The sequence below is a fragment of the Rhincodon typus genome, chromosome 23, assembly GCF_021869965.1.
Source record: "Rhincodon typus isolate 14 chromosome 23, sRhiTyp1.1, whole genome shotgun sequence".
Classification (NCBI taxonomy): domain Eukaryota; kingdom Metazoa; phylum Chordata; class Chondrichthyes; order Orectolobiformes; family Rhincodontidae; genus Rhincodon; species Rhincodon typus.
Window position 1 is genome coordinate 21,395,876 of NC_063354.1, and position 27,505 is coordinate 21,423,380.

Here is a 27,505-nt window from a genome sequence, read left to right on the forward strand (position 1 = left end):
ACACAGCAGGCCAAGCAGCATCAGAGGAACAGGAAAGCTGGCGTTTCAGGTCTGGACTCTTCAGAAGAAGGGTCCAGGCCCGAAACATCAGCTTTCCTGCTCCTCTGATGCTGCTTGGCCTGCTGTGTTCATCCAGCTCCACACCTTGTTATCACAGATTCTCCAACATCGGCAGTTCCTACTATCCAAGAGTTACAGTGGGTATTTGATTGTCCACACACCTTCCCCCACCCCGCTACCCCATAGAAATTCAGGACCAGAATATATTTAATTTTGCTTCCATGATATTACCATAATTTTCACGGACGGAATATCTGGTGAACAAGATGATCCAAGAGAGAGTTCATTCATTTTAAATTATTATGGAGTTTATCTGGTTAACTACCAGTCCCAACATACTTGAATTCAAGAATTGCATTGTTCCCTTCCTGAAGGCCTGTACACTTGTAAAGTGAATATATGAAGACTTTTTGAATGCTTTTAATCTGTTATTCCTCTAACATATGGAATATGTCATCATTTCTGATAGTTTCAGGGTGGCTCTTGTTAGGGAATCCTGTGGATGCTATCAAAACCACTGACATACAGCATCATCTTTTCAAGTTGGGGCTCTGCTGCTTTATCCCTGAAAAATCACCCATCAGGAACAGACCTTTCAACTAAACTTCATTAGCTTTAAACATTTGAAATGCAATTCGATTTTTAGTTCCTTATTATCTGCATTATACATATGGCACTAGAAAGCATTTATTTAACTTTGCTGTTTAAATTGGCATAGCTACCGTGCATCAAGCTCAATCTAATCCTGGTAATAAAAGGATCAAAGATGGATTTCCTAGAACTGCCGCCCCACTTGTGTGGTTTACAATCGCGGATTTGCAAATCTCTGGGGAGATGTAATGATTCAGGTAGCTTAGGGGAAAGTGTGGTGTGACGCACAAAATATCACCATTTTGATGCCTGAGTCTACATGGATAAGCTATTTTTTGCCTGTGTTTTCTTTTTGAAAAAAAAAATTCATGTGTTGTTGCACTTACAATTTTTTTTGTCCCCTATAGGTTTCAGCTGCCAATGGAAACTTGTTCTCTCGCATTGTTCCTTTACTGAACAACCAGCCAATCATCCATCTTGATTATATTGCCACTGATCTGAACCCTGATTCCTTGTCAGCCAATCAGAATCAGCTCCAGGAGCTGTGTGTTTCCATTGATCAGTGGAATCCCCTGAATCCTGCCTCTTCCAATCTGGCCAATGCTCAGCTAGTTACCTGTAACAGTTCAGCGTTTCTTTTTGAGGACCCTCAGACTGTTGTCTCCAATATGGCTGCTGCCTTGAAAGATGGTGGATTTTTGTTGCTGCACACCCTTCTTAAAGGTGAAATCCTGGGCGAGACAATTGCCTTCCTTACAGGAAAGGACCCTAAGCAATCACAGGGGCTTCTAACGCAGGTAAAATAATTTTGACATATGTATTTATATTTGTCCTTTTTAAGCATACCATATACAGCAAACCCAAGATTTAAAAAAAAACTATTTTTGCGGTGATTCTTTAGATGATTTCATAAGCTGAAGAAATAGTTTGCTTTTTCTATCATCATGAACACACATTTAAACTTTTCTTGTATTGATAAGTTAGGCTGTAGTTTACTGAGTAAGAAAATACGTTTGCCATATGTATATACCTCACAACCATAAATTATTTATATATCACCAATTTGAATTTGAGTAACATTTTTGAAAATCTTGTCTTGACCAGTGTACCTTTTTTGAATTGTCTAAAACAACAATAGAGGTGACTTTTTTTAATAAACATGTAATGCATGGATTCTTTGTTCTATTGAGTTTATGTTTGTTTGTTTGTTTTCTTACTGATCTAACTTCTTACAGAACTGAGACCTGATTGCCTGCGTGGCCTTTTGAGCATTTCTTTTTCCTTAAGCTATGTATTTTAACTTCAGTTACAAAATGTCCTGTTGCTCTCCAGATTTATTGATACGAGCTGAATAAACTATCTTGCTGTACTGCTACCTTTTTTGTTTTGTGACACTGTGTTGAATGCAGAGCAAGAAAGAAAGATATCTTGGAGTTGGATGTCATTTTAGCTAAATTTAAATCCCAAATATTTAAATAAACACTAAAGAAAAACCTAGATTCTATGCCTTTTGTTAAATAGTGAACAGAGAAAATCCTGCTGTACCTAGAATATTGTCAAAACTGAGTGACTGGAGAAATCACTTCCCAGCCTAAGTCACTAATACAACTGATGATAATTAGCTAGAATCCTGAAGCAGGAAGTTCATGTCTATTTGAAAACTATTGGGCACAATGTTTTGATTTTTCTTTCTCCCCAGTTTCTGTACTTGGTCATTTTGGTTTGGAAGTGAAACTCGGTGTAACCCACAAAATATGATCTCCAATTTGAATTATCAATTCAGGCAAACTTACAATTTTACAAGCCAGTTGTCTTTCCTTTTCTACAGAGCGAGTGGGCAGAGGTATTTGATCAGGCCTCGCTTGATTTGATTAGCATGAAGAAATCATTCTATGGTTCTGTCATGCTCTTGGGACGCAAGAAGACTGAACCCAAGAACCCAGTTTTCCTGGCAGCCCACCCAACGGATTTCAGCTGGATTGAGCCTTTGAAAGTAAGGAAAATACCTGCATTTTCCTGAGTGATGTGGAACCAAATGATCATCCTGGCAATTTATATCCAACAAGAGATTTAAAGACGTTTTGAAGATTCTCCCTTTTATCATATTTAATGAGAGCAGACCACTGGTCATATCAGCCAAATGCAATGGTGGTGAAATTTTTATCTATCCTACTGCTTTCTCCCTCTGTTTCTCTTGTGAAGGTATGGTTCCAGTTGTGTAATTGGACACCTTAACCAGGTTTTGTGTGTGAGCCTAAATGTTAATAACTGGCAAATGGTACAAGTGAGCTCATCACTGATTTTTACACAGTGTCTTTGGGCCCCTCTCCTAGTGCGAAGGGCTGGCAACACAAACCAGATGTCCACCACCTAACCTGTGACCACACGTTCTTGCTGCTTATGGATTGTTAACTCACTGGAGAAAGTATCTGAGCTAGCAGAGTTACCTTTTGAGGAACTTGACTTGTACGCAGAGCCAGACAATGCCAAAAGCTTGATTTGAGTCCACTTTTTTCCATTATTGTGTTCTGTAATAAATCATAATGGTTTCGCCACTGTTAGCACAGTGGCCACTTGGAACCCATGCTGTGAAATTCCCACCCGAAGCTCCTGTAGTCCATAGGGCCCATAATTCACCTTGAGGACCCTCCATAAAATCCACTTCTATTTTATGTGGTGAATCTTCCTGTAATCTCCTCTGCTGACGCAGCATCCATTTTTTTTATTTGGTCGTGCTTCTGTGAACCACCTTGGGTTATTGCTCAATGTTAAACATTTACAATTAAGCTCAATGAGGTCACTAACATTTTGGAATCGCCCAGTCCTGAATTGAAGAATCAACTGCTATGGGCCATTCTGGTTTCTATAAATGTTTATTCTCTTGCAGAAAATCTTAGAAGACCCTTCAGAAGATCCAGTCTGGCTTACGGTCACTAATTGTGGCAATTCAGGAATTGTTGGAATGGTGAATTGCCTTCGTCAGGAACCATATGGACATAGAATACGGTGTGATTTTTATCCATTAACAATTAATAATTGCTTTTAAAAAAGAGATTCAGGACAATGGTACAATGGTACCACACATCTGAATGCCTTTCTTTAAACCATTTATTAATATTATATTTAATAAAACAGTTTGGCTTTTACATTTATTTTTCAGCCAGTTTAGAATAATGACTTTAATTCTTTCAAAAGCAAAACCCTTTAACTTTTCCTTCAGTAGAAGCTTACTGTACTGAAATCACTTTAAAGTTCTGATCTGGAATAAACCATTCTGAAAGGCTGTGGAAGCAGATTTAATGGCAACATTCAAGAGATGTTGGGTGCATACTTGACCAGCTTGGTTTCTCTAGCATTTTTTGTTTTTATTTCAGATTTTTGAGCATTTGCAGCAATTTTTGTTTTTATTTGGGATATATAGTGACGAATTCATTTAGGCTCTGTTTAACTTTGCTTATTTGCTGGAAATGTAGTCAGAACCTGGTATTTAATAGGTTGATTTTTAATTTGGAAAACAACTGGTGTGGTGAGCTGTTCTTTGGCTGTTTTTCCTGTGGCAATTATTGACATAAGTTCAGCTCAAATGTGTGCTCTTAATAGCACGAGCTTGATCTGCATTGTACGGAAAGATGCCAAAGGGTCCCAGCCTGAGGTTGGAGATTGAGAACAGGATTAATACAGCTATTTGATCAGAAGTGGGGGTGGGCAGGTGTAGCAGAAAGGTACAGTGAGAAAGTATCATCAATGGAGGAAATAAAAACAAAACAAGCTACAAAGTGAGATGAAAGTAGTGTTATGGAAAAGTTGAAATGTTATTTCAAAAGAAAAAAAGACGGAAGCTTGAAAAATCAGGCTAAATGTTTTAAGAAGTTACAGCCAGGATTGAATAGTATAAATATGAATGCACAAAATATTCACGCCAAAAATTGAAAGGTGAAACATATCAATTACTAAAATAATTATCAGGGGCAACTCTTAAATACACTAATTGTGTCAATGGAACACAGAATAAAGGGTAGGAAGAATCAGAAGCTATAGACTGTAACATGAGATCTATTTAACGTTTGAAATACATGGTTTGGTTAGCAAAGTACAGGCATAAACTTCCTGAAGGCAAAAGCTTAATTTTTAATATTCATTGGCAATATTGAATTGAATAGCTGTGTTATACCTTCTATGATTTTCCTGTTAATGAACTACATCTTAGCATAAAGTCTATAAAACAAGTTTGATAGCACAGAAAAACTGTCAAAGAAACAACATTTGACATATATTCAGGTAGTTTAGATCATCTGAATTGTGCTATTTACTTTAGTTGATAGGTTTTACAGTACACTGGCATGAACCTGCAGACATGTTTATTTTAAAAAAATTATCTGTCCTCAGGTGTGTATTTGTAACAAATTTAATCTCTTCCTCGTCTGTTCCATCCCTGGATGCTTGTGGAAAGGACATGAAGGCCATTCTCCAAAATGACTTGGTGATGAATGTCTATCGCGATGGACATTGGGGGAGTTTCCGACACATTTTCAAACAAGGTATGCAATCACGTTCAATGTCAATATCATGAAATGAATTTGGTCTGTTTAACAAAGATTCTTCTTGCCTTATTTATTTTGTATATAGAAAAGAATGGATCACTAATTGAATTTATGGCTTTCCATTTTCACTGCCACGGTATAACTGACTTGATCTCTATCAACTGCATCACACAGAAGTGGAAGGCTATGGAACCAGAATTAAGCCAGATTTTCAAATGCCAGCATGATTGACACGTGGTGTGGGTATGGTTTCATAATTGTGGTCCCAGGGATCATCTTGGGATTTGGATTTCAGTAGATTTTCAAACTTTCAAGCGGCTGGCAGAGTGAGGGAATGGGAAACATGCTTGCCTCCATCTAATGGCCCACTAATCTCCTCCAAGTGCTTGATAATAGGCAAGGGTTGTTAAAACAGTTTTTCTGGTGAACTTGACTATTCTGATGCATGTTAGTGCCCAGCCGGACGGATCTTCAGAAAATTTTTTTTGCTTTGGATGAACCAAACTATGCCAGTACCTTCATCCAGCCTTTATGGTTATGTTCATTCACCTCAATGATGCTGACCCCCTGACAAATTGTCTGCTGTCCCTGGCAGGCCCTGTCATGGCTGCTACCTGATTTGGCTCTGGCACTGGGGAGGCCATTCATGCTTGACATTCAGACCACTGAATGTCCCTAATTGGGCAGCTAGCTCAGCAATTTAGGGTGTTTACATTTAAAAACATCATCATGTGAGCAACACAGTTTACATGCAGCTGCAGGATCTAGATTTAACCTGGATTTTGGGTTCGGAGGTCTTCCCTGAAAATCCATTGTCTCTGTATTTGTCCCCATTCAGTTGCTCTGTGTCATGAATCTGGCAGTAAACCTTTGGTAGCTCTTTACTATCTTGAGAGTCCTGTTTTTCCAGCTTGAGTGTGGATCTTTAGAGTGGGTGCTAGCAAGTCCCTGTGGGATAATTCTGGTGGAAAAGGAGCAACTCAGGTAATTGGTGCCTTAATTTAGTAGCTTGTTGTGAGAGGAACAACCTTCATTATCTCAGCTTTTCTTGTTTTCATAGTGTATTATCTTTTAACATTGCATTGCTAGCAGGAAGGAAGAGACATGAATTGTGAGAAAAAATAGGAATAAAAGGGAATAGCACCATTACAACTTGCTTTTTTTCAAAAAAAGGGGAAAGCCAAAGCAGGGGCATTTTGTATTTGACTTCTCTTGCTGTCTTGTTTGCTCTGTTGTGTTGCATTATGCGGGTAAGCCATTCTAAAACAAACTTCGCCAACCTTGTGCTTCAGTTTCCATTGAGTACAGTTACTATTGGGCATATTTTAATGTACTTGTGAAATGATTTTATAACCTCCTGGAAGATTAAAGTGGCTGCAGATGTTTAAACATCTGTTCCTTTTCTTTTCAAAAAGGATAAATTGGAATGAAAGCCCCGACTGTTCTCTGGGTAATCCACATTGCAGGAAGCATTGCGTTAGTGGACTATGAGAATAATTAGATCATTAAGGGTTCACCTGTAAGTGTCAGCAAGTTACTATTAATGCAGCAGCCTGCCAGCGTGCCAATGATCTCACATTGTGGAGATCCCTCAAAGTTTCTGAGCCTTCTGCAGCATTTAACTATTCTAAACAATGTCACAAAGGACATTTTGTGTTGCTGTAGCGGTTGTGCATTGTCTTCCACAGCCTTTGACTCAACAAACCAAACCATCAGGTTTCCTCTGCTGTTCAATTCAGCAGGATTGACATTTGTTTAGTTCCACTTTTAACTACCTGATTATAGCCCAACCATCTCTATCAATTGGTTGCCTTCCCACTTCTGCACTGTTGATGTCAGTGTTCCCCAAACATCTGTCCTTTACCCCTCCTCTTCCTTATGTGCTAACCCCTTGGCAACATTGTCTACCAACGTGGGGTCAGCTGCAACATCAAAGATGGTAATGTTATTTGGGGAAGTGGTGGCATAGTGATAATATCACTGGACCAGCAATCCAGAAGCCCAGGCCAATGTTGTCGGCATGTGGGTACAAATTCCACCATAGCAGATGGTGAAATATGAATTCAGTTTAAAAAGTCTGGAATAAGGAATTGGCAAATGGTGACCATATAACCACTATCAATTGTCATAGAGACTCATCTGGTTCACTGATATAGTTTATGGAAGGAAATCAACCATCCTTACCTGGTCTGGCCTACATGTGATTGCAGACTCAATAATGATGTGACTCTTAACTGCCTTTGGGCAATTTGGGATTGGCCAGCATTTGTTGTCCAGTTAGCGATGCATGCCCATATTAATAATAAATCTACTGCTGCCTTTCCGTTTCCAGTTATGACCCATCCACTGTGCTCACTTGACGCTCAGTCTCAAATGAGCCACAATTGCAGTGGCCTGCAAAAAAAATCTCTACCATGTTTACTGAGTGTGAGAATGGTCAGTAGATAGGGGAAAAAATTAGTGGGGCAATAATATTTGACTTCCTTTCCAGAAAAGCCTGTTTACCTTGGGGATGATATGTCATGTTACTCCAGGAACATGCCCTGGCTTTCCAACATCCTGCTTGCTTTCAGTGGAAAGCAGTGAAAAAATGGGTTTTGTCCTTTCAGATCAAAATAAGGAACAGACGGAGTTTGCCTATGTAAATGTGCTGACTCGTGGAGACTTGTCATCCCTCTGTTGGATTTTATCACCACTGCAACACTTCACTTCCAATGATCCTAATATTCAGTTGTGCAAGGTGTATTTTGCTTCTCTCAACTTCCGTGATATCATGCTGGCAACGGGCAAGCTGCCACCTGATGCTATCCCTGGTAAGACCACTGAATTATCATTTTAACTCTTATAGACTTGAAAATGATTGTCCTGTTGCACCTCCTTGGATTTTAGAATCAGCGCACCCAAAATGTTCTGAATGGAAGTGCAAGCCCAGAATGAGGTGCTGTCAGAGAATCTGATGCTCAATGTTGGGATGGGTGGCTGAGGAGACTGGGGGACAGATTACAAGGGAGGAATGTGAATGTATTTCTCCCATTTAAATAGAAGTTAGGAAAAAAAAATTTAAAAAAAATTGCCTGCACCTTAAAGGTAAAATATTGTAGATGTTGGAAATCTGAAACAAACATCACAAATACTGGGGAAATTCAGCAGATGTGACAGCATCTATCAAGAGAGAGTTGATGTTTTGAGTCTGGTATGACTCTTCTTCAGAACTCCTGTTTCTTCTCTTCAGAGTTCTGAAGAAGATTCACATCAGACTTGAAGCGTTAACTCAGTTTCTCTCTCCACAGATGCTGCCAGACCTGTTGAGTTTCTCCAGCAATTTCTGTTTTTTGTTCCTGAAAAAACTCCAGGTCAGGTGAGAAAAGGAGTTAATGTTTCTGGTTACAATTACCTCTGGTTCTTGTGAGCTGAAATGTTAATTCTCTTTCCACAGGTGTTGCCTGCGCTGCTGAGTTTTTCCCAGTGTTTGTTCTCTTCTTTTAGTTTCAGATTTCCTGCATGGGTAGCATTTTGCTGCTGTATAAATGGAAATAGTTCTTGGGTCGTGAGAGCCTACCCCTCCTGCCTTTCTGCAGAATTTCCTTTTGACACATTTGATTGCAAGCTTTGGATGTATCTGGGTGCTGCCTTAACCTTGCCAGTTCAGAATTTTTTGTTGGAAATGTAATGCTGTTCAGTTTAAACCAAATCAGCGGGCATTTCAAGAGAAAAAAATTAAGCACTGTCCCAAACCCTCTTGTGTCCTACATATTAAAAGAAATGAGGGATGTAGAGGGTAATTTTAACGTGATCCATCTATCTAGGATACCTGCAGGTCAAGTGCAAGACTAGTTTTACATCCTGCCCAACATTATTCCACATCAACCTGGATGGAGTATAGAATCGGGAGGAGTGTGAAAACAACATCCTACTTGATCCCAAGGGCTCACCCTTAAAACTGCAACAGAGTCTGGGTGAGAGGTGCAGAGTTACCATTCCCAAATACATGTTCCTTACTAAGTTGTCGGTACAGCTCAGCTTTTCTAGTGTCTTTTCCCACCGTTTGCCTTTCAAACATCCAGAATCGAGCTTAATTTCTTATGTACTGTGAATTTAAATTTTGTTTCCCAGGTGATGCAGCTTTGCAGCACTGCCTGTTAGGAATGGAATTTTCAGGTCGTGACCCCAGAGAGAGGAGAGTGATGGGACTGCTCCCTGCCAAGGGGTTGGCAACAGTTGTTGATTGTGACATGCGATTCCTGTGGGATGTCCCAGAAAATTGGTATGTGTTTAACGTCATTTCTGAAGAACATAAACTCTGTTAACATTGTCAAAATGGCATTTATTTGGACAACATTGTTTGGGCACTGTAACATTCTACATCCATCAATTGCTGGGTCACATGATTAAAATGCACAAAGAATTTTGAATAGAAACATTGAACCCAATGGGCAACACCTTTTTTTTAAGAAGAAAGGACAAAGGAATTACATTTACGAATTTGTGCAGAATATTCTTTCAATGGAGTGTGTATTTGAATTTGTTGAGACAGTGGGGATTTAGAAATTTCTATTTAAATAAGAGCTTCTATTTATAAAGCTTTCCTTATCACGTCTCCCTGATGTTCCAGTATTTTATGTCTTATAAGGACTTCTGAAGTTTTCAAATTTATTCATGGGATTTGGGCATTACTGGCTGGGCCAGTGTTTATTGTCCGTCTATTTGAGAAGGTGGTGATGAGCTGCCTTCTTGATTCGCTGCAGTCCATTTGGGGTATTATACCCACAATGCTGTTAGGGAGGGAATTTCAGGACTTTGAGCCAGCAACATGGGGGGAACAGCACTATATTTCCAAGTCAGGATGATGAGTGGCTTGGAGGGGAACTTGCCAGTGGGTGGTGTTTCCATTTATCTGCTGAACTTGTTCTTCTGGTGGTTCTGGGTTTGGGAGGTGCTGTTAATGAGCCTTTGGTGAGTTTTTATAATGCATCTTGTAGGTGGCACAGACTGCTGCTACTGAGTGTCGGTGGTGGAAGGGCTGAATGTTTGTTTGTGAATGTGTTGCCAATTAAGTGGGTTGCTTTGTGCTGGATGGTGAAGCTTCTCGTGTTGCTGGAGCTTTACTCATCCAGGCAAGTTCCATCATACTTTGGACGTGCCTTCTGCATGATGGACAGGCTTTGGATAGTCAAGAGGTGACTCAGTTTCACTTTGGTTTCTGGCCAATGGTAAACCCCAGGATGATGAATCTGGGGGAATTCATCAATGGCAATGATATTGAATGCCAAGTGGTGGTGGTTGGATTCTTTCTTGTTGAAGAAGGGCATTTGACTGGCATTCGTATGGTGTGAATGTTACTTTCCGATTATCAGTCCAAGTCTGGATATCGTCTGGGTCTTGTTGCCTTTGAACACGGACTGCTTCAGTATCTGAAGAGACTCGAATGGTGCTCAATGTTGTGCAATCATTGGCGAACGTCCCCACTTCTGACCTTATGATCGAAGGAAGGTCACTGATGAAGCAGCTGAAGATGGTTGGGCCTAGGATACTACCCTGAGGAACACCTGCAGAGATGTCCTGGAACCAAGATGGCTGACCTCCAACAACCATCTTCCTATGTGACAGATATGACTATAACAAGTGGAGAGTTTACCCTCTGATTGTGTTTGACTCTGTTTTGCCAGGGCCCTCCAATGCCTCACTCAACCAAATGTAGCTTTGAATTCAAGGGATGTCACTCTCACCTCACCTTTGGAATTCGGCTCTTTGGTCCATTTTGAACCAAGGCTGTAATGAGGTCAGGAGCTGAGTGGCCCTGGCGGGATGCAAATTGGGCATCAGTGAGCAGATGCTCCTTGATAGCACCATTGGTAACACCTTCCATTACTTTACTGATGATTGGGAGTAGACTGATGGGGTATTATTTGGCCAGGTTGGATTTGTCCTACTTTTTGTACAGGACATAGCTGGGCAACATTCCACATTGTTGGATCGATGCCACTGCTCTAGCAGTACTGTTAAAGGTTGAGTACGTGTGTGGCAAGTTCTGGACCACAGTCTTCAGTCCTATTGTCTGAATGCTGTGTTGGAAATACAATTCTGCAGCTCCTAATGGCCTAATGTGCCTCATGGATGCCTGATCTCGAGTTGCTACATCTTGTTTTTTTCACATAGTGATAGTACCGTTTAATACTGTTGGCAGTTGTATTTAGGATACTGATGTGTTCAGGTTACAAAAATGGCCAAAGACCGACTAGGATACAATTTGCTTTTTAAACATGCATTGCTCTTTTATGTTCTTTCTTGGTTGTCTGCTCTGAAAAAGAGTGTGTTGTCAGCTGAAACACTAGGACAGAGTTACTCCTGTTTTGTCCCAGTGTGATGCTCCTTCTCATGGCTTGACCTGATAAAATTCATTCCTGTTGAGTGTAATGTGCAGCGTTAGATTGTGGTTGTGATCCTAACACTTTAATCCTTTTTGAAGAAGATCCTGGATTAACATGGGAGTTACCATGGAGCCTTAATTTTACACCTCAATGCAGAACTGAAGATATTAAAAATGGTCCCACATTCTTATGCTCTATTACACAGTGTCTCATCTACAACCAATTAGGTTTCCCACATAGTATGACCTTCCTTTTAAAACTTGACACAGGTAAATATTTGTACTCTTTGACATTTTTCTCCTTTTTTCTTCCCTTTCTTATGAAAGTTAATGGCAACAGCGACCCTCTCTGACCATGTGGTTGTTAGTTTGGATTTGAGGTTATACAGGTGTTTGGCTGTTTAGTTGTTAATTGAAACCTATTCTGTCCTCGTTCAAAGTTTCTCTTTCTCATGTGCATACACACAATTTAGAACAAGAGCTTGGCAATTTTTTCTTTCTTTTCATGAGATGCAGCCGTCACTTGCTAGGCCAACAATTATTGCCCATCCCTAATTGCTCAGAGGGCAATTATGAGTTAACCACATTGCTGTGGGTTTGCAGTCGCACGTAGGCCAGACAAGGTAACCACCTGGAGGTCTAAGGAGTTGATATTTGGTTGTCTCATAGTCGTACAGTTATACGGCACAGAAACCGACCCTTCAGTCCAACTCGTCCATGTCGACCAGATATCCTAATTTAATCTACTCCCATTTGACAGCATTTGGCCGCTATCCCTCTTAAACCCTTCCTATTTGTATACCCATCCTGATGCCTTTTTAAATGTTGCAGTTGTACCAGCCTCCACCACTTCCTCTGGCAGCTCATGCCATACATGCACCATTCTGCATGGAAAAGTTGCCCATTTTAAATCTTTTCCCCTGTCCTCTTAAACCTGTGCCGTCTAGTTTTGGACTCTTCCCACCCCAGGGAAAAGACCTTGTCTATTTAACCTCTATAAGGTCACTCCTCAGCCTCCAGGGAAAATAGCCCCAGCCTACTCAGCCTCTCCCTACAGCTCAAACCCTCCAACCCTGGCAAGATCCTTCAAATTTTTTCTAATCCCTTTCAAGTTTCACAACCCTGCCTATATCGGGGAGACCAGACTTGCACGCGGTATTCCAAAAGTGGCCTGTACATCCACATGTCCTCCCAACTCCTATACTCAATGCACTGACCAATAAAGACAAGAATACCAAACACCGCCTTCACTATCCTGTCTACCTGTGGCTCCACTTTCAAGGCACTATGAACCTGAACTCCAAGGTCTCTTTGTTCAGCAACACTCCCCAAGACCTTACCATTAAGTATATATGTCCTGCCCTGATTTGCCTTTCCAAAATGCGGCACCAGTTTCATTATAGCTTTTCTAATAAGCAGAAAATTGCAATGTCACTTATTCATTCTTTGGCCTTTATTAAGGACTTTGGAGGAGGCTGCTTCAGTGCCAGTTGTTTATGCAACTGCATATTATGCGCTAGTGGTGAGAGGTCGCATTAAGAAGGGTGAGAGTGTACTTATCCATTCGGGATCAGGTGGAGTTGGACAGGCTGCCATTTCTATTGCCCTCAATTTGGGATGTCGTGTCTTTGCTACTGTTGGTAAGTGAAATTACATTATTTTTGGGCATGAGTGGGTTTTATTATTAGGCAATAATATTAAAAGGGCATAAACTAATCCTTGAATGGATATATCTGTATTGGTGTGATGTGTTGCCTAGTATTAACAACTCAGTTTAAAAGAAACGTTGCTAATTATGTTTTGCCGGATACATGCATATGAATGTAATGTGAATGATTATTAAAGTCACTGATACTCCAAGTTGGAGTTAAATAAGATAGAATCAAGTCTATTAAGAGGTTTGATATTTGTACTCATTATTTATTTAATCTGGATTTTAACTTGATTCAGGATCAATCAAAATTTTTAATGAATAAAGCATGCAGTGGATGTGGCTGTACGTTAGGATTTCTAGTTTTTCATACCAGCTGCTAAAGAACTTCAGCAATTAATCTGCAGCAAATATATCCATTTGCTTTTCAATTAAAATGACACGCTTGTCCAACCTACATCACGTATACAGAAGACATAGCTGTTGCGGATGACTCATTGGAGAGGGGACTTCTGAGTATAGAGAACCAGGATTTGGGAGCTTTATTATAATGTGAGATAGTTGGTTTAAATTAACTGTACAGTGACTGACCAGTTGTCTAATTACACTCTTCAGGTTCAAGGGAAAAGCGTGTATATCTTCAGCAACGTTTCCCACAATTGAATGACGAATCTTTTGCAAATTCAAGAGACACTTCCTTTGAACAGCATGTGCTGCGAGCAACTGGTGGCAAAGGTGAGCTCTTGGATGTTTGCTTTAGAAGAACTGTATCATAAATAGCCCAATACCATTGTGGTAAGAGAGCTTGCTAGCTTTACAATGTAGCAGATGTTGATTAAAATCATTAGCCTAACTTTTACTTGATTTGCCCACTTTAGGCAAATTCAGATGAAACTTAAATGGTCTATGACAAGAGACTGATTTGTGTACATTAGAACACTTTTAAATGAGATTATTAGAACCTATCATTATCTGAATTTCTTCTGTCGCTATTATAAGATGTGTAATTATGTTGCAGAGCAGTTTGTAATTACATCTTAAAGGAAAGAAAAGGAAGGCTGAGTGCCTGTTTTCATGAACTGAAATCTGGTATAGCGCTCTGCTCCTTTCAAGGTGAACAAAACCAGTGGAATAGGTTTTGATTCCTTTGGATTTGAATGACAAAATTGTGTTGCTACCCTTTTTTTCACGTTGGGAAGAAAGCCTCAAGTCAATCATGCATCAGGAAAACTAGCTGTTCAGTTTCATTTGTGAATCTTCCAAACCACAATTGTAACATTATCTAAAACCTGCCACTATGAATCAGATTTTAAATTCTCTGTGCTACTACTTGGATCTAAAGCTTTTCCTGTCGAATTAACTTGCAAGAGTATTTTTTATGGATTTTGCCATCTTTGACATTTTACTTTTGAACATATTTCCCTGCAAACAATCTGATTTGCACTTGCAGCAACCAATATAGTGGTAGTCATTTAAAATTGATACGTTTATCTTTTTTACAAGATTGTCCCTTTCTGATAGTCTTGATGGAAACATGAGGGGTTGTAATTATTCATTCAGTTGCCCAGATCATGGAAAAGTTTGAAAGTAACTGGTAAACTAGAGAAATACTTAATGTATTTATATACATTTTAGATCAAATGACAGGTTTTGGAATTGAAATTAATTAGTGGAAATCTCCATCTGGGTCCTCCCAGGTGTGTCCCTGCTTTGGTCACATCACAATAGACCAATATGAAGTAAAGGTAAAGTCACCATAGTCCTAACAGAACATAGGACTGTTCTCACTAGAAGGAGACCACTGGTGGTAGTTTAAACTGAGGATTACCACACCTCAGACCAGGAGAAGGGTTGAGAATGGGAGTCCTTCATTGTAACCTCAGCCAATGATAGGAATTGAACCCACACTGTAGACGTCACTCTGCGTCATAAACTGGCCATCCAGCCAACTGAGCTAACCAGTCCCGAATAGATTTTATTGTGATTGCTGCTCTGAGAGGTTGTTTGATGTCTTCACTACATTAGTGATTGATTGTGTAGAGTAATGTCCCCTGTAGGTTGTTAGATAATCTAATTATGTGATGCCATTACCCATAGGAGTGGACCTGGTACTGAATTCACTAGCTGAAGAGAAGCTGCAGGCCAGTGTCCGTTGCCTGGCTCGACATGGACGTTTCCTGGAGATTGGCAAATATGACCTTTCTAATAACAATCCACTTGGTAAGCTGTCTATAGTAAAAAGCAAATTGAGTAGCTACTAATAAAACAATGGGCTCCAAACTTAATACTTTTCCATAAACTTGCATTCAAAAGCATTTTAATCAGTGAAAAGTTGAACTGAAGCCATTTCCAATATTCACTTAGATAACAAGGTGTACAGCTGGATGAACACAGCAGGCCAAGCAGCATCAGAGGAGCAGGAAGGCTGATGTTTCGGGCCTAGACCCTTCATCAGAAATGGGGGAGGGGAAGGGGTTTCTGAAATAAATAGGGAGCGAGGGGGAGGCGGATAGGTGGAGAGGAAACAGACAGGTCAAAGGGGCGGGGATGGAGCCAGTAAAGGTGAGTGTAGGTGGGGAGTTAGGGAGGGGATAGGTCAGTCCAGGGAGGACGGACAGGTCAAGCGGGCGGGATGATGGGGGTGGGGCTTGAGGTGGGAGGAGGGGATAGGTGGGAGGAAGGACAGGTTAGGGAGGCGGGCACGAGCTGGGCTGGTTTTGGGATGCGGTAGGGGGAGGCGAGATTTTGAAGCTTGTGAAGTCCACATTGATACCATTGGGCTGCAGGTTTCCCAAGCAGAATATGAGTTGCTGTTCCTGCAACCTTCGGGTAGCATTGTTGTGGCACTGCAGGAGACCCAGGATGGACATGTCGTCTGAGGAATGGGAGGGGGAGTTGAAATGGTTCGCGACTGGGAGGTGCAGTTTATTGTGAACCGAGCGTAGGTGTCCTGCAAAGCGGTCCCCAAGCCTCCGCTTGGTTTCCCCGATGTAGAGGAGGCCACAACGGGAACAGCGGATGCAGTATAACAATCCCTCTTCCGTACCCACACTGGCCCTAAACCCCACCATCTCTTCTTCCGTTACATTGATGACTGTATCATCGGCGCTGCCTCGTGCTCCCACGAGGAGCTCGAACAGTTCATCTACTTCACCAACACCTTCCACCCCAACCTTAAGTTCACCTGGACCATCTCCAATACTTCTCTCTCCTTCCTGGACACCTCTGTCTCCATCTCTGGCAACCACCTAGAAACCGATATCCATTTCAAGCCCACCGACTCCCACAGCTACCTAGAATACACCTCCTCCCACCCACCTTCCTGCAAAAATGCCATCCCCTATTCCCAATTCCTTCGCCTCCGCCGCATCTGCTCCGAGGATGAGGCATTCCACTCCCGTACATCTCGGATGTCCTCATTTTTCAAGGACCGCAACTTCACCACCACCACCACCACCTCAGTTCCACCTCAGTGGTCGAGAACGCCCTCGACCGTGTCTCCCGCATTTCCTGCAACTCATCCCTCGCACCCCCTCCCCGCAATAACAACAAAAACAGAATCCCCCTTGTCCTCACGTACCACCCCACCAACCTCCAGATCCAACGCATCATTCTCCGACACTTCCGCCATCTGCAATCCAACCCCACCACCGAAGACATTTTTCCCTCCCCACCCTTGTCTGCTTTCCGGAGGGACCACTCTCTCCAGGGCTCCCTTATCCGCTCCACGCTCCCCTCCAGTCCCACCACACCCGGCACTTTTCCCTGCAACTGCAGGAAGTGCTGCACCTACACCTCCCACCTCACCCCCATCCCAGGCCCGAAGAAGACTTTCCATATCAAGCAGATGTTCCACCGCCTCCAATATTCACTTGTCTTTTCCTCGTTTAAGTCATGGGCTCAATGTTAGAAGGTGCTGGTAATGAGCATACATAATTTTCAGGTATGGCTGTCTTCCTGAAGAATATTGCATTCCATGGAATTCTCCTGGATGCTCTGTTTGAAGAAGGAAACAAGGAATGGGAAGAAGTGTCTGAGCTCCTGAAGGATGGAATACGCAGCGGAGTGGTCAAACCCTTGAAGACCACAGTGTTCGACCGAGATGATGTGGAGTCTGCTTTCCGTTTTATGGCACAGGGTAAACATATTGGAAAAGTTGTGCTGAAGGTGAGGGGAGAAAAAAACATTTTGGTTATGTTGCTTTTCACTTCTGGAGAAAGCTCTATCCGAGCCTGCTGCTTTGAACTGGGACAATAACCGATTAGAAACTCCTTTGTGAGAAAAGCCAGCATTGCACTTTGTCAAATATTTTGAGTCTATCTCAGACTGTCAGATATTAGCTGTCTTCTAATCACCCCACGTAATAGCCATGTCAAAAATTGACTGACAGAAATGATTGTGTTATAGGTTGAAGTTAAAGAATTGGGAATGGGACAAACCGAGATATTGAATCTGGAAAGATGGGTTTGTGAAGAAAATACTTCAATCTTTTTAAATACTATAACTTGAACGTCCTTTACTGCTTTCAAAAGAAGTGTTCACCGAATAACTTCTGCCACACCTCTAAGGAGAAAATAATGAAGTCAGCAAACCTATCGATCTGGGTTTTAGGCTTACAACACTGGGCCACTGAGGATTCAGCAGGATGTCTGGCCATGATCTGTCTTATGCTGGGAGAAGCGGGTGCAGGCACCTGGGCAGCCAATCTGTCCTTGGTTTATTGAGGTTGTGCCTGCTGAGACCCTTTTAAGTGGCTATTAATTGAACTGTTGAGGGCTTCACCTTGCTCCTGCCAGAGTTTCACCTGCAGCAAGATGTAGTTCACGCTACGCAGGCAGCCCAGCAGCTGTACCTGTGCAGGCTGGTGATAGGGGTGGCAGTGTGGAAGACCTCCTTTGTGAGCTTCCTGGAGCTATCTGAGGCACCTTGCAAGCATCCCTCACACTCACGGACCTGAAATGTTAGCGGTTTCTTTCTCCATAGATGCTGTCAGACTTGAGTCTTTCCAACAACTTTTGTCTAATTTATTATAGCTGAACAGCAGAGTTGGTTTTGGATTGTTTTAGCAAAGTGGAGGCTCAAACAGAACAAGACAAATGACCTCCTCCTATGTGATAATTCTTAGGCAGATATGATTTCCATGCAGCACTTTATTCTGTCATCAGCTGAGAAGCTGGGGTCTGAAGTATTGGGACCCAAGAATATTAAGACTGCTAACACTTTCTGTGGGATAAATGGTTTAAAACACATTTTTGATGTTAAGTAGGTGGACTTTTTATTGTGACTGTTAGGAAAGTTCACGTGACATAAGAACAGTTTAAAATTCTTCATTCTAAGTAAATGAATAAGGGAACCTTGCTTCATTTTATCCCCTATTCCTTAATAGCCATTGTCAAGTATTTATCCATCATTCCTCAAAATGTGCAGATAATGTGATCGGCTCCTATTCTTGTTACCACCTATGCACGAAGAGATTTAAAACATTAGGCAAAACATCGGTTTTCCGAACTTTCAGTCAATCAGACAGATTTTGGATTTTTTTGCAATTTTATAGACTGATACAAGATTTGTTTTCTAAGCTCATTAAAGAAACATCACCATATTTTAACAATTGCCCTTAAGATGTCCATTTGGCTGTGACCAGTTTAGTTTTACACTTTTTTTTCAGCCCATCAAAGATGAGTGTTCTGTTCTCCTTTGCAGTCGCCTTCTCCCTTCTTCATGAATAATTTATGTATCTACCACCTCTTTCTCATCTTTTAAGTTACAACATTGTTTTGGGCATGGACATCTGCAGATTCATTTTGTCAATCCTGACAAGTAAGTTATTAGTCATCATATTCCCCTCTGTCACCTATCTTCCCCTCTGTCACCTATTTTGCCGATTTTATGTTTGGAAACCATGGTTCTCTTTCCTTTCCTTGCATTTCTCTTCTCTGTGATCTTATTTTAGATTTTAAAAAAATTTCTCTTTCCGCTGTTCCTGACATTATCCATTCTCCTTCACAGTGCCTTTATATAATTAGACATATTGTCCTGCAATTCCTTGTCAAAGCAGTCTATGCATATTTGTTCCTCATGTAGAAGGTCCAAGAGTTTCAGCCACTGCGTGGGCAAACATTTGAAGCCAGTCACCTCAGATGGATGAGTTTTGTTTGTCACTAGCTGGATTGTGAGGTGGAATTTGGAACCGAGAGAAAAGAGGGAAACTACTTTTGCTGTCCACACTGTGGTGTTGGGATGTTCTTTTCTAGCTGACGGTAAAGCAGTTTTAATGATGTTTAGTGGTGGATAGATGTAATTAATCACATCACATTTAAAAGAAATGTAATTGCATGTCACTAATCAGGTTCGAGAAGAAGAAGGTAGATCCCCTTCTGCACATTCAGAACAGCTCGCCATTGCTGCTGTCCCCCGTACTGCCTGTCCTGCAGCAAAGTCATACATCATCACAGGAGGTCTCGGAGGGTTTGGTTTGGAGCTGGCAAATTGGCTGATCGAGAGAGGTGCTCACAAACTTGTCCTGACATCTCGCTCTGGAATACGCAATGGCAAGTGGTCAAATTTTTATTGCTGATTGTGGAATCTTACAGTGTGTAATATGGCTGTGTGTTTTCCTTAACTAGTAATAGTAACTTTGGAGTAGTTAATTTAGTTGTATCTGGAAAATTATCTTTAAGAATGAAGATGCCAAATTGATGCAAGACTGCTTGTCAAACATGAAATATGAATGCTGTATCGGATATGTTTTCTTTTAGCATTTCTGGAACAGCTCGTTGGCTAAAAACAACTTGGCTGTTGAATTTTTTTTGTGGTTTTTGAAAGGTCCAGTTGAGAAAGGATTATGCTACCTTTTGGGTTATATTTTACTTGTTTTGACTATTGCTACCCTTCATGTAGAATTACTGTAGTATTACAGGCACTAAGTCTGGCTTGAATTTTCTATTAGCTGGACTAAAATTTCTATTGTTTGCCATTTTTTAAACTAAAGAATGCAAATAATGGCAATAATTTGTGATGCCTGAACACTTGTTTCATCATGTGTTGTCTACTTGTCCATATTCCAACTTGTAATGTGCCTTTACTCTTGATGTTCCATGCATGTCTTCATCTGCTCAAAAGCTTTAAGCTCCCTTTGACCTTCATCCTTCAAGTGTTTGAGGAAATAGTGGAACCTTGACATCACTGGTGACTTTTAGCATTTGTTGAATTGGGTTTATTTAATGGCTGCACTGGACAGAAATTTGTAACTTAATAATTAATTCTAATTGTTACAGGGTACCAGGCTAAGCGGGTACGTGAATGGAGGGATATGGGCATTGAAGTCCTCATTTCTACCAGTGATGTCTGCTCTTTAGAGGGTACACAGCATCTTATTGCAGAAGCCTCTGGTCTTGGCCCTGTGGGTGGCATTTTCCATCTTGCCATGGTGAGTGCAGAGTACAGCATTGTGTTGTAATTAAAACAGATCATCCTTGCATCCAGGGATAATTCAGTTAGACAGATTTCAAGAATTAACTCGCTTTGGCACATTTGGCCTGAGTTAACATTTATTTTTCCTTTTGACAACAGCCTGTTTTCACGTCCTGCGTATCAAGAAATGCCCAATCCAAGCCAATGCCCAATTTACTGCAAAGATTGTTGGCCCTGACAATATTCATCAAAAGTACTTAAGATGTATGTTCCAGATCTTGCCATGCCTTTTGCCAAGCTGTTCCAACACAGCTACAACACTAGTATCTACCTGACAATGTGGAAAGTTGCCCAGGTATGTCCTGTGCACAAAATGCAGGACAATCCAACTCGACAATCATTGCCTTGTCAGTTGACTCTCAATCATCAGAGAAGTCAAGGAAGGGATCATCAGCAGTGCCATCAAGTGGCACTAGCAAAAGAATAACCTGCTCAGTTTAGGTTCCACCAGGGCCATTCAGCTCCTGACGTCATTACAATTTTGGTTCAAACATGTACAAAAGAGATGAACTCCAGAGATGATAATGACTGCTCTTGACATCAAAGCTGCATTTGATCAAGGAGACCTAGCAAAGCTGGCGTCAATGTGAATTGGGGGGAATCTCTCTCTGCTGTTTGGAACCATACTTGGTGCATAGGAAGATGGTTGTGGTTATTGAAGTTCAGTCATATCAACTCCAGAATGTCTCTATCTCTGCAGGAGTTCTTCAGGGTAGTATCCTAGGCCCTACCATCTTCAGCTGCTTGGTCACTGACCCTCTCTCTCTCTTATAAGGTCAGAAATGAGAATGTTCACTGATGATTGCCCAATGTTTAGCACCAAATGTGACACCTCGGATACTAAAGTAATCTGAGTCCGTATATGGACAGACTTGGACAACATCCAGGCTTGGGCTGTTAAGTGGCAAGTAATATTTGTGCCACACAAATGCCCAGTAATTGACCATCTTCAACAAGAGCGAATCTAACCCTTGACCGTCAGTTAATATCATTGCTGAATCCCCTTGCTATCAGTATCCTGGGGTTTGTCATTGGCCAGAAACTGAACTGGAACAGCTATATAAATATTGTGACGACAAGAATAGGTCAGAGACTAGAAAATCTGTGGCAATTAATTCACTCGCTGACTCCCCATTTGCTTGGATGAGTGTAGCTTCAACAATATTTAAGAAGCTTGGCATCATCCAGGACTAAGCAGCTTGCTTGATTGGCACCATGTCTATCGGCTTCAACATGCACTCCTTTCGCCTCCACACACAGCAGCAGCAACAGTGTGTTCCATCTTCAAGATGCACTGCAGTAATTCAACAAGGCTCCTCTGACAGCAGCTTTAAAACCCATAATCTCTTCTACCTAGAAGGGCCAGGGCAGCAGATGCTTAGGAACACCACCAACTGCAAGTTCTCTTCCAAATCTCTCACCATCCTAACTCAGAAATATATCACTGTTCCTCCAGTGTCACTGGGTTAAAAGTCCTGGAATTCTCTTCCTAAGTGGCCCTACATTCCAAAGACTGCAGCGGTTCAAGAAGACAGTTCACTACCACCTTTTCCAGGGCGTTTAGGAATGTGCATTAAATGCTGACCTAGTCCACAACACCTACATCCCACGAATGAATAAAAACAAATTCCTACATACAACAATCTAGTCTAAAATTTTTTAAATCTAACTGCTACCAGTATGGAATGTAGCTTCGCTATGTGGATGTGTGCCCTAATCATAGGATGGTGGGGGAGTGGAAATCTGAATTGAACAATGTTCCTGCAATTTCTGCTGCCTGCATTTGAATTTGAATCAAATTGGAAGTTTTGATAGTGATGAGATTGTGCACATGTTAATATACTGCTCAGTTTATTCCATACCTTGAAATTTCCTGGCATTTGATTTGGATTTTTCTCCCACAGGTCTTAAAAGATGGCATGTTGGAGAATTTGACTCCTAAACTCTTCAAGGATGTTAATCAGCCCAAGTACAATGGCACAATTCACCTGGACAGGCAAGTGAACAGAAAAGATCTTTGGAAAACAGTTTGTGATTTGTAGAAGATTTTGAAAATCACCTAATCTCGGTTATTGTAAATAAGCTTGTGAACTTTCAGGATATTTAATTACCTCACTTACTGCATGTTACCTTTGCCTGATCAACTGGTCAATGAAGATTATGCGAACCAGATCACTGCTGTTTCATCAAATTAATATGGCTTGTTGGTTCTATCATGATCTGACAACCAGATGACCAATAAGAGTAGAATTCACACTCGATTTCATTTTTCTCCTTTAAATGGTGGAGGCAGCTTTTCCCAGTCCTGCTCCTTCCTTTATGGCACAGTAGCTCAGTGGTTAGCACTGCTGCCTCATAGGACCAGAAACCTGGTCGATTTTACACTTGGACAACCGCCTGTGTGGAGTTTGCACATTCCCCCCAGTCTCTGTGTGCTATTCCCCCAGATGCTCCAGTTTCCTCCCACAGTCCAAAGATGTGTAGGTTATGTGGATTGGCCATGCTAGATTGCCCTTAGTGTCCAGGGATGTGCAGGCCAGGTGGATTAGCCATGGGAAATGCAGGGATATGGGGATCCGGTGTAGCGCTCGGTTTGGTTGGGATGCTCTTTGGCGGGTCTGTATGGACTCGATGGGCCAAATGACATGCTTCCATACTGTAGGGATCCTATGATTTATTTCACCAGACTCTCACCACAGGTATTCCCTCAGGATGCTAAGAATACAAATTTCACATGCCCTTATAAGAATTTGTCACAGCCATCCTTTACAAGCTGCAAACAGTAACATTTCTAATTTGAGATATTATCATAACAAAAAGTGGAAATTGTAAATTGTAAGTTGCAAAGAGATTGTGATAGTTGTATTCTGCAGCACAACATGTAAATGAATTGGACATCATAAGAAAAGTCAAATCATGACAATATACATTTGTACTTGTACAATCATCCATTCTAATCAGTAATCCTTCCCATTGATATTCACTATTGTGTGATTTAAGTATGGCTTGACTTTTTTTCTTTTCTGTATAATTTTTAGTGCTTATTTTAACTTTACTATGTCTGATTTTCATTCAAGTTTAATGCAGCCAATAAGATTTTGTTACAATTTTCTTCTTTAGGGTCAGTAGGGAGAAATGCACGGCACTTGATTATTTTGTTGTCTTCTCTTCTGTGAGCTGTGGCTATGGTGTTGCTGGGCAGAGTAACTATGGTTTTGCAAATTCTGCCATGGAACGTATCTGTGAGCAGAGATGCCGAGATGGCCTGGCAGGTATGTGCTATATGTTTGGAACAAATCTGTCCCACTTTTCCTTTAGGAATTTTCCTGAATCTGAAAGAAACTGAAGATTTGTTTTGAAACAAATATATTCAAATTTATTAGCCTGGCATTTGCTGCTGAGTTTAACAGCACTCCCCATTATTAATGTTTCTCTTACTCTTCACCACAAGTTGAAGAATAAGTTGTGAGTTATACAAGTTGCTTGGCAATTTGTGCTGGTATGACATTAGCCTCAATTTGTTTTAAAAGAAAGCAAGTGCTCAAGCCTCCCCATGAATTGACTGAGGTCGCTACATTTCCTCATGAAGTACCTGTTAAAATTGTCAATCTCTCTGGTCCACAAAGGGAAAATTTAAACTGTAGCATGTCAATTTTCCAGGTGATGAATTGTTAACAGATGCTTTGAATTTAAAATTTGTACAAGATTTTTACTCTCCCAGTCTGCTTATTCTTTCCCTTTCGCTTCTCTTTCTGTTCCCAATATGACTTTAATTCATCCTGCGCTGTCATTCCACTATTCCTATCTCAGTGGTTAAGAATGTACACTCTTGCTTCCCTCTCTCCTGCTACCCTCACCCCCTCAGAAAAAAGTCTGGGCTTTTTTGTTAAAATCAATTTTCAGTCATTTGTATTTATTCATTTGTTCTTGAAAATGGCAGTTTTCTGTCAAACTTTAACATAACAAGTTTCCATCGAAGAGCAGGATTTCAACTAATTTAATATATGCACGTTTAATTATGGTGAAAGAATCGTTACCTAATCTGCCTTTTCTCCACTTGCCAGGGGAAGGCCTTATGATTGAATTTCTTCACCTTTTTTGTTCTGTTGTACCAGCTGTTCATAAATGGGGTAATAGAATTGGGCAAAGGGCAGAAATAATTGAGGAAGAATATCCCAAAATAAACTGGGGACTCCCTGAGTGTGGCTGCAAGACACTTCGTTACTCCCTGTTTTCTGTATAATGCAGTCAACCTTTATCAGATCCACCCCTATATCGAAGGAAAACATTCCCTCGATCTGTTTATCCATCCTTAAAAATGAAAATGCAACAGCCATCCTTGACTTGTGTCAATAAATCGATAACAAATAAACGTAACCCCTTGTGTAAATCATAAGACTAGGTTGAAATCATAAATAAAGACTAAAAGTGTTGTAAATTGAGAGGCTAACTTTTCTGAGATTGTCATAACCAAGAACAACAGAGGTTAGGAAGGAAGGGAAATTAAAGGAGTTGCAGCCATGTAACTGAAAACACTTTTGAAATAGTTGACAACTGGGAGCTCCTTTTTTATAGAAACGTTTCAATGAGGCAATTGAAAAGCATAAAAGAACAAAAGGTTGAAAATCTCTAAAGATGTTTTGAGTATTTACTGTAACTTACCAAGAATATCTGTGTCTCAGGCCTAGCCATACAGTGGGGTGCCATTGGCGATGTGGGTGTCATCTTGGAAACCATGGGCGACAATGACACTGTAATCGGTGGAACTTTGCCTCAGAAGATCAGCTCCTGTTTAGAGGTTCTAGACCAGTTCCTGAACCAGTCACATCCAGTCATGTGCAGTTTTGTCCTTGCACAGAAAACGGTAGTTGTAAAGGCTGATGGCAGTGGTCAACGGGACCTTATTGAGGCTGTGGCCCACATACTTGGTAAGCTTTTTGGATATAAATCGTATTGTAGAATGCATTGTATGGATACACATCCCATCTTGTTCATCCCTGTAACAATGAATATTATTTAGGCATTATACAGTAATGTAGAACCTGTTGCTATTGTTTCAATATTAAACGGTTAATTTTAACTCCTTTATAACTCTAAAATAAATATTCACAGTAAGTGACTGTTTTGCAAAACAAGGTGTTGTAGTTTGCTTATGCAACAACACAGCTAACTAAACTGGTTTCTCAAGTATTGAAGAAAAGTACCTGTAGAACTAATTTATATGAAAAATGTGGCAAAACACCTCTGCTATTTGAATACTGAACAAAGTTGCACATTGCAAAAGAGATAGCAACAATCAGCTGTTCTATATTGCTGTAGGAGATAACTTGATTTAATTTACTTAAGAAATACTGAATTAAAATATACATCACATTTTCTTATTTATTTTAGAACTTTGCAATTAAACCTTCTAAGGGTAGAAACATTTGTAAAGATCGAATCATGTGATCCAAGAAGAAGCAATTTTTAAATAGCGGTCTCCCCAATTTCTCCAACCCTCTCATTTTAAAAAGACATGGGGGGGGTAAAGTTCAACTTTGACCTGGGCACGAAATAGGTGGTAGCTGCTTTCTACGTATCCAGACTAATTTTGTTTTCCATTGACTTTGGGAAAATCAGGCTGAATCTACAACATTGAGTTAATATAGTGACACTTATTTATATGCTGGACTCAAGTTTAACTTTACATTTGAGCCTCAACTACTTTTGACTCCTTGTTGGAATAGGGTCCCGTAAGAGCTTTGCTGCTGTGTAGGCTTTATTTGTGTTTAAACCTTTACTGTAAGTGTTGGCAAAGCTTAAAGCTCTTTGGGTGAATCACAATGACAAACTTTACTGTTTCTTCATCCAGCATCCTGAGATACGGACTTTGTTAATTAGTGTTTGGGAGCCTCAGCCATTGTTCCTTCATATAAACCGATGGTGCTGAGACCAGTTGTAGTGTCTTAGTTCTACAGCACTGGAAACTGGAAAGGGTGCAAAAATTAATTATAAGGATGTTACCAAGACTAGAAGGTCTGACTTGTAAGGAGAGGTTGGATAGGTTGGGACCTTCTTTTCTCCCCCCGGCATGTAGGAGGTTGAGGGGTGACCTTGTAAAGGCTTATAAAATCGTGAGGGGCGTAGCTAAGGTGAATAGCCAAGAGCCTTTTCCCCAGGATAGGGGAATCCAAAACTAGAGGGCAGAGGCTTAAGGTGAGAGGGACAAGACTTAAAAAGGAGGGGTAACTTTTTGACACAGAGGGTGGTGTGTATATGGAATGAGTTGCCAGAGGAAGTGGTGGAGGTGGGTACAATTACAACGTTTAAAAGACATTTAGACAGCTATACGGATAGGAATATGGGCCAAATGCAAGTGAATGGGATTAGTTTGGTTCAGAATACCTGGTCAGCATGGACAATTTGGGCCGAAGGCCCTGTTTCAGTGTTGTATGCATCTGTGATTCTACCTAATATCAATTATGTCAACACCATACCTGGGAATTGATTCTGGCATTATCTTGATCTGCACTTAGATATCAAGGGAATCTAACAGGAAACTTTAAATGCCATCCATTGACAGGTATTCATAACTACAATCAGCAAACATCTTTGTTGAACCCATGTGTCATAAAGCATATGTTACCTGACTTTTGATTTTTAGTGATATATCTTTATAGCGGTCATTATAGCATTTATAACTAATCCTGATCAAGTGACCAGATGTTTACTATTAACACAACATTTATATGTCTCCTACTGATTCTGAGGAACAGACGTTGGTTGACAAAAATTGTGTGTTTTCACATGTTTGATTTGGGCTGTTGGAGTAAAGCTCTGTTC

General features: G+C 40.8%; 1 protein-coding gene across 1 annotated transcript in view; it reads left to right on the forward strand.

The window, feature by feature from the left end:
* The window catches only part of fasn (fatty acid synthase), a 46,172-nt gene that overhangs the window by 9,517 nt on the left and 9,150 nt on the right, over positions 1 to 27,505 (forward strand). The window contains exons 4-18 of the mRNA XM_048611112.1: positions 1,059 to 1,448; positions 2,480 to 2,644; positions 3,539 to 3,657; positions 5,038 to 5,189; positions 7,802 to 8,005; positions 9,306 to 9,456; positions 13,021 to 13,199; positions 13,826 to 13,945; positions 15,308 to 15,430; positions 17,154 to 17,377; positions 19,560 to 19,761; positions 20,488 to 20,639; positions 22,588 to 22,679; positions 23,804 to 23,955; positions 25,366 to 25,611. Of these exons, the coding sequence (XP_048467069.1) occupies positions 1,059 to 1,448; positions 2,480 to 2,644; positions 3,539 to 3,657; positions 5,038 to 5,189; positions 7,802 to 8,005; positions 9,306 to 9,456; positions 13,021 to 13,199; positions 13,826 to 13,945; positions 15,308 to 15,430; positions 17,154 to 17,377; positions 19,560 to 19,761; positions 20,488 to 20,639; positions 22,588 to 22,679; positions 23,804 to 23,955; positions 25,366 to 25,611 (2,671 nt within the window). The remainder of the gene's footprint in view (positions 1 to 1,058; positions 1,449 to 2,479; positions 2,645 to 3,538; positions 3,658 to 5,037; positions 5,190 to 7,801; positions 8,006 to 9,305; positions 9,457 to 13,020; positions 13,200 to 13,825; positions 13,946 to 15,307; positions 15,431 to 17,153; positions 17,378 to 19,559; positions 19,762 to 20,487; positions 20,640 to 22,587; positions 22,680 to 23,803; positions 23,956 to 25,365; positions 25,612 to 27,505) is intronic.